Source organism: Rhipicephalus microplus, chromosome 10, assembly GCF_043290135.1.
Source record: "Rhipicephalus microplus isolate Deutch F79 chromosome 10, USDA_Rmic, whole genome shotgun sequence".
NCBI lineage: Eukaryota > Metazoa > Arthropoda > Arachnida > Ixodida > Ixodidae > Rhipicephalus > Rhipicephalus microplus.
Window position 1 is genome coordinate 45245496 of NC_134709.1, and position 12582 is coordinate 45258077.

Genomic DNA, 12582 nt, shown 5'->3' on the forward strand with positions numbered 1-12582 from the left:
CCACAGAATAACTGTAGCACCTATTCCGTGGTGCGTATCTTGACGCGAAAAGTGGAAGTGGAGCCCTTGAGTGGTGCGTCGTGTTGTTACGCTAAAGGAGCGCGTTTCGCGAAAGTTGTCGGCAGTAATCATGAACCCGTACATTGCAGACATGGGGATCAATTTGGATGCTGTGAACTCGGGCCTGAGAGCCGTGAAGGCGCTTCGATGCACTGTCGGAGAAGTGTTTCGTACTTTGACGGATGGCGTTCCTTGTTCGCAGGGCGATGAAAAGAAGGAAAAGAATTTCATTCTGGAACTACAGGGAACGCTGGGTGCAGTCATCTCTCGCATAAGGGAGTTGGAAACAGCTGTTACACTGCTTGGGTCACCTGTTGCACCTCTCAACTTGGGAAGCACAGGCCACCTGTGTCAGGATCCAACGCTGGACAGGACTTCCTTGTATACAGACATGATCAAGTCATATCGATGGTTCGACAAAGTCCACGAACACACGAGTCACGCGTCAGCAATTCTAACCCAGAATGGACTGAAGAGATCTAACAGCTCGTTGTTCCCAACAAAACGGTTACGAAGACCACATAGCAACGGCCACAATTTCTCGCCTCAAAACGTGGATGCATTCATCAGCAGCGTGCAAAGGCAGTTCGTTGACATGTCGATTGAGATTCTCAGGCCGTGCGGCAACTCCGCTGTTCTCAAGATTACGCTGAGCCGGACCTTGAGAGCCCTGGTGTGCCTCCGCGGCCTCATCATCGAGTGGGTACTCGTTAAGGCGTTCAACGAGGACTTCTACACCGATGACGACCAGCTTGACATGTGGTCGAAGTCTCGGTACCAGGTTTTTGAAAAGGTGACCGACCATGCCAACGCGGCGATGCTCCACTTCTTCTCTCCGCAACTGCCCGACTTGGCCGTCAAATCTTTCCTCACCTGGCTCCACAGTTACCTGCATCTGTTCTCGGCGCCGTGCCGCAGATGTGGAACACGTCTACAGCACAACATGCCGCCAACGTGGAGGGACTTGCGCAACCTGGATGTCTACCACGAAACCTGCCGGCCGTGATCATTCCTCGGACCATGTTGTGCCATGCTCATCTACGTAACATGCACATGTATTCGTGTACGCCTTACTTTTCCCTGTGAATATCAATACCGTTTGAGGCGATTCTTGGTCTCATTATTTCACAAAATCTTACCGAAAGCACACCCTTGACTAAAGAGGCTTAAAAAGAATTGCTAGAGTGGAAATTGCATGACAGAAATAGGAAGGGCTAGGTTGAAAGCTCGTGATGCTTCAGAACGGTGCTAACAGTTCCTGTGGGCGAAACGCAATCACATCAAAATAATTAAGGGTGGCTTCGAAAAATAAACTGCTTGCTCATAATGCCACGGATGCAGCTTCTTAAATTACCGATTCACCAACAAGATGGCTTTGATAACATAGAGGCAGCATAATTACATTAACCTGCTTTGTGAATGTTATTGGCCTCTGTGCCTCAATGACTAAAGAACTTGCAAGTGATGTAATGATAACATCAACGCGCGATGTCGTCCACCACGGTGATGCAGCGGTGACGGTGCTCACCTGCTGGTACGAAGGTAGCGGGTTTGACACTGGCCACAGTTGTCGCATTCCGAAGGAGGTGTGCTGAGCGATGTTGGTGCACATTAAGGAACACCACACGGTCGAAATTTCTGGACCCCTCCACTATGGAGACCCTCATAATAATACAGCGGTTTTGCGACGTAAAACTTCCGAAATTATTAGAACACGCGACGTCATAAACATTGTGTGCCACCATGCGGTGCACCAACCACCATGCAGTGCACAGTGCGGTCTCAGTGACGTCGGTGCAAGCCATCTCAATGCTGTGCTGAGGTTCTTGCTATGTCCTTTGAAGGACTACTGCTGCTACGTAGCGAAACAGCTCTTCGTTCACAATACTGGTGTAAAAGTATAATTTCTCGTATTTCTAAGCAAAATGGTACACAAAAACATGGGACAAAACAAAAAAAGAGGGACATACTTCATCCTACGTCTTTAGACGCTGCTGCCCTGACAACACCAAACCTGCAATCTACACCTTGATACTGCACAAAATCAGATTCAAAAGATACCGTTGAAATACGCAGCACGATGTTTACTATCCACCATGCTCAGGCCAATGGAAGATTCGCAATGTGGTATGCACAAGGCTGCTCATCGGAAACATGTTTCTTGCATCTCTACAAATTTCCTGGTCCTCTGCACATGTGCCAGACGCTGGCCACAAAGCAATCCTTAGATAGTGCTTTTTGAGTGTTCGTGCATTTGGCAATTATCGTCAGGAAGACACTCCCTACGGGGGGGGGGGGGGGGGGAAATGGTCATGTAGAGCGTAGCAGTCTCGAATGCTACAATGTTTAAGGCTATAAATGATTTTAATCACTGCCTTCTAAGCAAGACTGCTTAGACCCTGTTTGCCATGGCACTGTTTGCAAGGTTGGCGTGCCAACTAGGGTAGGCCCATCCTAAGGGAAGTGCAATTATAGCAGTGAAAATAGGCGTCTTTCTAAAATAGTCAAGCTCTTCAGCCAGTGGGGTTGCCCTAAAAAAAATTTCTGGCTATGGGCCTGGGTCGGAGATATGCGAGAGGTTTCGCATAAGCAACTTCACTATAGAACCAATGTGTGCTTCTACTGACTTCGCTATCGCAGCAGACAATGTGTGGGTGGAGCGAGCCATTGTTTGTCTCGCCACATCGTAACAAATTGATGTCCTTGGTACCAAAAAAGGTCTGCGGAAACAAATGTCGCATTACCGTATCTACTCGATTCTATCGTGCCCTCGATTGTAACGCGCACCCGATTTACACTGCGAAAAACAAAAAACTTAAGACATCGATTGCAACGCGCACCCATTTTTCTCGCTGGCCCGCACGATCACACCACTCGAAAAAACGACTCTTTTCGGGAGCGTCTTATATGAGGTACGGGCGAAGCTTGTGCCCATCTGACGTGTAACAGAGCATTGCCGTCACTGTAGTTTTACCGTGGACCGATGCCAGCACGCGAACTTGCTTCGTCCCCTTCTTCTCGACGGTTGTGGTGCCAGGCATGTCGAAGTAAAGAGGCGTTTGATCGGCATTCCCGATTTGCCCAAGCAGGTAGCCGTTGTTGTGCCGCAAGTTTAGGATGAACCTCTGAAAACTGTGAAGCTTTTCATCGTACTCTTCCGCAAAACGTTTCGCATATGCATGTTCCCCTTCGGAAGAAAAAGCCTTTCCTCTTCATGAAGTTAGTTAGCCAGCACCTGCTCACTTTAAACTGGCTCCGCATTAGACCTTTTTCTAAGACTAATAGCATAGCCCACACTTGGAGCAGTTCTGTCGTTACGGGCTGCTGTGCCGCTCGCTGCTCAAGCACATACTCGCCGAGCAGCTCTTTAATTTGCGGAAACCGATCCTGCTGTGGTCCACTGAAGCCTTTGCGTGAAGCTTTGCTGTCGACAATCTTCTGCTTTTGTTTCCGCCGGTCTCGCACGCACGTTTCGGGAACTCCGGACGACTGCGATGCGGCCCGATTTCCGTCGGTTTCTGCACACGCGATGACTTTTCCTTTAAAAGCGGCATCGTGGTGCACTCGAGTTTTTGGAGTCGGTCCTTCCACACCGTCGATACTAATGCACTACTAGATGGCGAACTCCTCAGCACACGTACGAAGTGCCGCACATGGGAAACACATAGGCAGAAATGGCCGACGCGCCATGCCGACGCACGTAGGTGGCGGCCATTTGGATTTGCCGATGGCAATACATTGACCGTAATTTTTTCGTTCGTACTCGATTCTAACGCGCATGCGATTTATGAACTCGCTTAACCGGAAAAAAGGTGCGCGTTAGATTCGAGTAACTACGGTATGTCCTTTCGCGTGCTCCATTGTCAAGAAGCTTCATGTACCAAAAAATCAAGGATAAGAGAGGAGAAAAAAGTCTGAGTGATATTACATTATCAAGTAAAATCTTTGAGCCGAAAGAAACAACACAGGACCAAGAAAGAGAAACACACAACACAAGCGCTTGTGGTGTATGGCTCTCTTTCTTGGTCCCAAGTCGTTTATTTACGTTCACAGATTTTACTTAATCACTAGATACCAACTAGCCCACCTAGCTACATATACTATTACATTACCTTATTGGGCCTTGAAAGTAGATAAAGGTGACATGTAGACCACATGACGTTCCTGTTCTTAAAGCATTTACATGATTACTCCACATGGAAACAAACTTAATACGAGGCCCATGCACAACTTTCTCTCAAGAGCCAACCTCACCCCTCCAATTTCAACAGTCATGGTCAAACTCAAAGGACTCATGTCAGACGCACTCGTTCTAGCGTCACATGACAATGTCAAGTACCTTGCGTCTGCACAGAAGCACGGCTTCTGGCTGACGTCACAGTGCAAAATTCCTCCTGCTGCCGTCATCTCAAACAATTAATCACTGCGAAAAGTGTTACAGTAGTGCTTTGTGATACAGTGCGCAACCAAAATTTTTAACAAGGCCCTTTGACGCCAACTGCAAAACGACAAGTACAGCAGGTCTGCCCAGAAATATCATTTAATTAATGCCAGGTATACTTTGTACAAAGTTCCAACACATTTCACTTCACTTTTGCCTTGGCCATAATTTACTTGCAGGTCAAATGAGCAATGACGGTCCAGTTCCGAACCTTTGCATTCGTGATGAGGTCCGGAAACTGACATAAAAGTTAAAACACAAAACAAAGGGTGAGGAGGGGAGAGGGAATCTTTCACTAGATGGGACAACAACAAATGGACACGCATACAAAGTCCTAAACTTCGTCTGGCAAGTATAAGGAAGTTGACGATTGTGAGTTTGTGCGAGATGGTTGTTGCAGGTCGAGAGGAGAAGCAATGTCGTCTTCACTTGACGTCTTCCGTCCGTGCTTTCATCCTGTTGATGAATGCTTGGCCTTTGCTTTTGCGGAAGTTTTCGTACGGGTCGTGAAGGTTGATGCCGACGCCCTTGTAGAGGTCTTGACGGTCTCGAACGTCGCCCGGATGGATTGGGTCTTGAATGCCTTGCTCGGAGGCACCGAGACCGGCCCCTCCCCAACCTAAAAACAGAGTGTTGATTAGAGTTGGTAAGTCTCTCGAATGAGACACGTACGAAAAATTCATGGTTCATACTGACACCACCAATATACTTATTATTTGTTGATTAATATGTATAGGACCTCTTACTTTACTTTTGATTTAAGACTGCAAATTACAGTGGCTTCCTTATCATCTCGCACAAGACGAACGATACAACAAAATTTCTTGAATGTATAGCTTTGCAGATGTGCCAAGTCAGTTTGTAAAGAGAATGCAAAAACAGTAGACTCTCAGTAAACGGAAATCTCTTAAACGGAACTACAGCTTAAATCGAACTATTGCCTCTGCAATGCTTAGTTTCGGGTTTGTATTCTGCACCCATGTTCCCTTCTCAGTGAACGGAACTCCTATTAAATGGAACACATTTTCCCAGTACCTTCAGGTTCCGTTTACTGAGAGTCTACCTTACTGTTATATACAATCTGTAGCAATTGTTCATAGCTTTTCTATCTATCTACCCCTCACATGTCAAGTGTCTATCACCATCACCACAATGGACGTATGTACTCTTACAAATTTAAGAAGGAATTTTCCCTGCTTTCGGGGAAAGAGGGAGGTGGGTCGCACATCAACTTCTATTGTTTTCCCTTCGTAAAGGGGCAAAGACCCCAGCACTCAAAAGCTTTTATCACCGCACTCTGAGAGACCTGCCTTTTCTAGTAGATAAATGTAAACGTACTCTGCTGTCAACACGTGTATTTCTCGACTCAGCTAAACTAATGTGCCAGCAAAAGTGTGTAATCCCCAGAAAGTACTCCAGAATGTAAGAGGCGTGCGTAACTGACAAAAGGACTTGACCCCTCATGTCAGATTTGATTTCAACATTTTATAACGTTCTGTTTTCTAGACTGTTCAGTCTAGAAAACGTCGTTCTAGAAACGTCGGACTGACGTCGTTCTGTCCACTATTTTCGGCAGTGCAGTTCGACGTCACAGTGCTTAGCAATGGGATCCCTTAGTAGTGGCGGTTTTCTGAATTAGCATGGTCGGCAGAATTCTATTTTTGCAATACCTGCTTTAGGCACCATAATCATGTCATGTTGCTGTACACATCAAGCAAGTAGTACGTCTTAAATGTTTTTGCACCGAGGTATATTTAACATATAAAAGTTATACAGCAGCATAAACAGCACAGTATTACAATTACTGCTGAAACACTTCATTAAGAAGGTAAAGTTAGCCTACATTTCCACAAACAAACTGTGTTTCGATCCAATGAACTAAGCATTAGGTAGTGTGGGAACACTTAGTGACGCACTTACCCATTTTACGAAGGAGTTGATGACCCTTGTTAGACTCGTCCAACCTCGAGTCTCTGGGGTCACTGCCATAAGATGAACCACTGGGCACAGACAAAGCATCGTATTTAGCCACAGCAATGCTTTCACCCCACTGTTTTGTTACCTGCAGACATAACCACCTTTTCGAAACATCCTTTAAAAACAATTTAGACCATATTTATAATCCTCATTACAGATATTAATAAGAAACAATGACTACTGCCCCAACTTCTCTAGATCCTGCAGATTAGTCACAGCTACCAGTGACAGTGAAATGATCCTCAGTAGTGCCTTCATTATACCATAAACTTTTTGTATTAAACACACTCCACATGTCTTTAAAGGAGCCCTGAAACACTTTTTTGAGTAACCATAAAATTAATTCGCTCGAAAAGCGTATTACCTCACAAATTGAACGCTGTAAAAGTTTTAAGAATCCGTCCAGTACAAGCGGAGTTACAAAGATTTGTCACGCTGCAATCACATTCTCTGTCCCAACGAAAGCCCTGGAAGCTGAGCAGGGAGGGATGGGATGAGAGGGGCAAACAAAAAACATCACTCGCGCTTTGTGACCTGGTGCATTTCTTTCTTTTTTTTTTTTCCTTCAAATACGCGGCTTTTTCAGTGCAATCGTGCGCGCACGTGTGGACAAGTGATGGCCTCTTACGGTGACATCTGTAACAACCGAGCGCGCCATGTTCAAATCAGCCAATGGCTGATAGATGGGCTTACTGGGCTTATTTTCCGTGATATGTCGAGAGAAGAGAAAGCTATTTTTAGCTGAATTTGATAATTTATTGTGAATTCCAGGCCGCGTGCTGCGCTATAATATTTGGCTCACGTGTTGTCGGAAGTCTCCACTACCGATCAGCAGCGTTTTCTGACCATGCTCAGAAAGTGTTGCAGGGCCCCTTTAAAAATAAAATTATGTAATTATGTGGTAGTCACACAAATATCAGAGAGAGTCTAAATAAGCCCTGCAACAATTCTTTCACCATGGTCGGAAAATGCTAATCAAGGCTCCACAGAACATGCGAGCCAAGCTTGATAGCACAAGTGGCCTGGAAGGCAACAAGAAATACAGTAAAAGCTCGTTAATTCGACACCCGTTAATTCGGAAACTCGGATAATTCGGACGGTTCTATTGGTCCCGGCCAAAGTGCATGTTAATCTATGGGACCAAACCTTCATTATTTCATCGGAATTCGTCTCCGCACCGCTTAATTCGGACAAATGCTGACGGCTGCTGCTACACAAAAGTGTGATAAAGCAGCGCTGGCACCACTGGAGTGAAGCCGAAACCTGAGTGGCATCGCCATCATCATCAACTAGTGGGGACGATCGCAGCGGCGTCTTTCTTCTCCACTCAGAGCCTCCGACGCCATTTTCTCTTGTGTTGTTGTGTCGGAACCATCTCTTCTTGCGGAGTTCTCTTTTTCTTCCATTGTGATCGTATTTGCATGCCACCCCCATCGTGCGCTACAGTGATGGCAACGCCGAAAAAGCGGCAGAACTACGACGCGAAGAACTTGGCGACTAAAGTGGAAATTTTGGAAGCACTGAAGAATGGCGAATCGCGGCAGCAGGTTATGACCAAGTACAACGTGAAGCGGAGCACGTTGGGAACGTACGTGAAAAATGAACAACAGATTAGACAAGCCTTCGAAAGCGAGAAGTTTCATGCCTTTAGAAAGCGGTTGCGAACCGCAGCTCATCCCCAGCTCGAAGAAGCCTTGCTCCGGTGGATTACTGACTGTCGCAACGCGCATCTGCCTTTGAGCGGACCTCTCATCATGGCGCAAGGTGAGAAGTACGCTGCAATGATGAACATTGAATCGTTCAAAGCGTCAGAAGGGTGGTTTGCGAGGTTTCGAGAGAGACACGAACTTGTCTTCAGGAGTGTGTGCGGCGGAAAAGCCAGTGTTGACGAAAGCGTGACCACCGAGTGGAGAAATGTGAAGCTGCTGGAGCACATCACCGCATATGAACCACATGACGTGTTTAATGCAGATGAAACTGCTCTATTTTTCAGAGCTCTGCCCGACAAGACGGTGACTTTCAAAGGGGACGCGTGCATTGGTGGCAAGAAGTGCAAGAAAAGGATAACTGTGCTTCTTGCCGCCAATATGACTGGCACGGAGTGCTTGCCACTACTTGTCGTCGGGAAGGCGCTTAAGCCACGTTGTTTTAAGAACGTCAAAAGCCTTCCTGCCGAGTAGACAGCGAACAGGAAGGCATGGATGACATCGGACATTTTTCGCGGCTGGCTGCAGCAGTTGGACCGGCACTTCACGTCGAACGATCGCAAGATAATTATGGTTGTTGACAACTGCAGTGCCCATAGCTGTACAGTCGAACTGAAGAGCATCAAAGTAGTTTTTTTGCCGCCCAACACTACGTCTGCTCTTCAGCCCATGGACTAAGGTATCATTCACTACGTGAAGTCGAAGTACCACAAGCACTTGCTAGAGCGAATGATCCTATGCTCAGAAGCTGGAAAGTTGTATCAAGTGGACTTACTCGGCGCAGTGCACATCATCGCCCACGAGTGGAAAAACACTCCGCCGCAAGTCATCGCCAACTGTTTTCGGCACAGCGGTTTTGTGAGGCCCGAGCATGCAGCAGTAGCTGACGATGGCATCGAGGAGGTGTCAGCCGAGTCCACCGATGATGACTGCCCGACTTTCGATGTTGTCCTTCCCACAGATGTGACCTTTCAGGACTACATCGCGATTGATCATGGTGTCGCCACAAGTGGTCTCCTGACCGATTATTAATGATGTCACGGGCGCCCATGAAAACCACAATTCCGACGAAGAATCATGCGAGGAGATACAGCCGCGACCTCATCGCACCTCACGGGAAGTCTCGGAGGCGCTGTTAATAATAGAGGACGCTTGCCTGAACACTCCCGACAGCTTGCGTGCTGTTGGCCATTTGGAACAGTTAAGAAAAATTGTGATGTCAGCCAGAATCTGCGCGAAAATGCAGACGACAATTACAAAATACTTCAAAAAGTAAAGGTATGCTTCTGGAGCTTGATTTTAAATGTTGTTTTCCCTGTTCATTCGTTAATTTGGCATTCGGTTAATTCAAACAGTTTTTCCGGTCCCGTGAAATCTGAATTAACGAGCTTTTACATTAGTTCCCTCTAATTTCTGCAAATGATGGCACAGACCCAAGTACCTGTGCTGTATACAGTGGACGTACGAAATTCCAGACATACCCGATTTCTCGGACTCATCTGTGACGCCGCCAACTTTCCCAATCAGCAAATGTACTAAATAGTTCCAAATTTCAGTCGCTTACAGCCTTCGTCATCGGATTTTCCAGACATTTAACCACTGATCGCAGACTCAGTCACTATCAATGCCACCATTTTCGTTGTTTTCATATCCTCGAACTCACCGCACTAGCATCGCAGGTGTGGCCAGCAGCACCACGCCATAGCTGCCGTACCCTCGAAACAGCTGCAATCTAGCGCGTGCTAATCGATTGCCAGCCGTAGGTTACTCAAACGTGTAGTCAAACCCCACTGTGTTTCTTCACACACTGTTTGGTCAGCTGAGCTCTGCAGTAGATCCTGTGCTGCTGCGCGCTATTTTCAGCGTTCACATTTCCCAACCTCCAGCATCCACCAAGTTTCTAGCTATTTGAAGCTGCGCTTTTCGTCAAACAAATTCACCGTTTAGAGCGATGGCACCTACTGTTTCTTAGTCTTCGCCCACGCCTTTGAAGCGCACAAATCTCCCCCGTAGGCTTACTTACGATGGAAAAGAAAGCCACCATCAACAAACAAGTTTAAAGTGGCTGGTCGCAGGCAGAAGTTAGGAGGGAGTTCGGAATTTCAAAGCAAACTGTTTCGAACTTCACGAAAAGTAGGGAGAGGATCTAGAAAGTGACTACCAAATCAACTGGGGTTTAAAAAAAAAAGGTGAGTCAGGGTGTTTACTTGAAGTTTGATGAAGTGCTCTTCGTGGCTTAATACCATGATCACTAAGAAAATCCCCGGTGTCAGGCAACACCCTGAAGCAGAAAGCGGAGGTTTTCACGCTTCAGATGAATGTGAAGGACTTCAAGTTAAGCAATCGATAGCTTCGCAATTTCAACCGCTGCAGTGACTTGAAGTTCAGGGAGATGTGCGGGGAAAGCAGCGTTGTCGATGATTTTGTATATTAGTAGGCTTTGTCGGATTTCAGTTCGGACGAGTCTGAGTGACAGCACTTTGTGGCGATCTGGTGTTTTAACTACATAAGATTAGAGTTCAAATAAAAAGAAATTTCACCACAGTGCAGCTGGTTGTGTCGTGTATTTACCAAGGTAAGGGTGCGCCGCATTACTTTACAATTTTTTTTTAGATTTAAAGTTTGGGGGGGTCGACCTATATTCCGGTTCTTATCGTATCTCCACACTCTATGCCACCCCCTACCCCCCCTTAATTGCTGTTGCTAAATGCTCATTCAAAGGCTAAAAACAAAACTTACAAAAAAGAAGGAGGTGTTGGACTGCGTTCCGGAGAGCGCCGTCTCAAGGGAGACTGTGAACGCGACCGGGACCTTGACCGAGAGTGTGACCTCGAGAGCGACCGTGACCGTCTGCTGTGCCTCGGCGGGGACCGGGACTCCGATCGGCTGCGACTCCGCTTCTTTCTCCTAGGCTCCTCCTCATGCCTTGCACTTGGGGGGCTGGAACATGATTGAGGAAAACTCACTGGCATTAGAGCCAAGCTGCAGCCGTCATAAACATATCAAGCAACACATAGTGCTACACAATACAAACAACACACAGTACGTTTCAAGCAACGCATGGCCGCTCCATGCGTGTGCATCATGTTCGCTTCTATCCCTTGCTGTTGTCACATCTCGCCTTGCTCTTCTATATAAGCTGAACTAACACAGCCAGTCGGCAATTCTTACATTACTTAGTTAAGTTTAAAGACGTGGCATCTAGTGGCACGTGCATTTCTCATATCTTTACAGCAAAGCTGTCCCGGTCTACACTGTGCTGTCGTCATTGCCATGGTACAGTCGAGTCCACATGGAACGACCCCACTTAAAACGAACTTTCGCTTAAAACGAACAATATCCGCGTGACCGTGAAAATACACATTGTTTCAATGACACAAAATCGCACTTACAACGAACGTCTCCGAGAGCCGCCGATCTGTTACAGTGAACGAAGTCGGCGCTCTGCCGACTTCCCGGGAAACCACTTTCGACCATGGATGAGGCATCGGCGAGGTGCCCATAGATTTTTATTGTTAAATGCCGACCCTACCTTTGCGTCCCTCTAATTGCCGCTCTCCCCTACCGCTTTTCGTTCCCACCCTTTCATCCTTTGCCCCCCCCCCCCCCCTCCTTCCGCTACTCTGAGCAAGACGAGGTTTGTGTTTTCACAATGCCATTGATCTTTCGAAGACCGGTCGGCCATCTCCCCGGTTTCAAATCGCTGGTACTGTCGTTGGCCTCACCGGCCTGGAGTGACGAGACCATTTGCCAACATCGTCTGTATCTGATCGTCAACATCGTCTAGTGCACGCGCGTACGCAACCCCACCCACCACTCGCGATTCTTTTCGTGTTCAGGACATATTCTAACTCACTACACACTCAGCTCAGCATGCCCTCCGCACGCGTGTGGGAGCATAAAAACAGCATTTAATTTGCGCGAAACGAATCGCAAAATATCGAAGTCGGTGAGGCCATGCAAAACCGCCGGTGCAACAAAACGATTCTTTGACCACGGCCGCTGATTCTTTGAACACCTCCGCGCGCGCCGGTCCAGACGACCATGTTTAGACCTCTGCGCGCGCATTTTATGCGCGAGTTGCGCGGACCTTTCAAGCAAGCCGCCCGACCTGCCTCCTTCCCGTGTGTTTTGGTTTTCAAGGTCGCCTTGCCGCCGCATCCTCCCCTCTTTTCACTCCATCGCAATTCCTTGCCCATCTCTCGCAAATCGGCTCTTCTCTCTTGACACAACTCCTTCGCCTGTCTTCACCGACGCCAGCACCAGGCTGACTCGAATTCAGAAGTTTTGTTTTCTGACTAGAAACGGGCCCAGAGCTGTACCACGAGTTCTGGCATGTGTGTTGCGTGTGCGCGTCTTGCTCGTTTTCGGTGTCCGTGTGTGGTCAGGATGGAGGAC

General features: G+C 47.3%; 2 protein-coding genes across 4 annotated transcripts in view; one reads left to right on the forward strand and one right to left on the reverse strand.

The window, feature by feature from the left end:
• Positions 1-1168, forward strand: LOC119181480 (mediator of RNA polymerase II transcription subunit 27). The gene has a single exon (XM_037432732.2). It carries the CDS (start codon positions 131-133, stop codon positions 1064-1066), a length of 936 nt encoding a protein of 311 aa, XP_037288629.1. The 5' UTR covers positions 1-130; the 3' UTR covers positions 1067-1168.
• Positions 1169-4582: 3414 nt separating this feature from the next.
• scaf6 (SR-related CTD associated factor 6) overlaps positions 4583-12582 on the reverse strand; it is a 42846-nt gene continuing 34846 nt past the window's right edge. For all 3 annotated transcript variants that reach the window (XM_075875594.1, XM_075875595.1, XM_075875593.1), the window contains exons 19-21: positions 10924-11124; positions 6422-6501; positions 4583-5120 (exon numbers count right to left, since the gene is read on the reverse strand). In XM_075875594.1, coding sequence (XP_075731709.1) covers positions 4927-5120; positions 6422-6501; positions 10924-11124 — 475 coding nt within the window. In that variant the 3' untranslated portion in view covers positions 4583-4926. The remainder of the gene's footprint in view (positions 5121-6421; positions 6502-10923; positions 11125-12582) is intronic.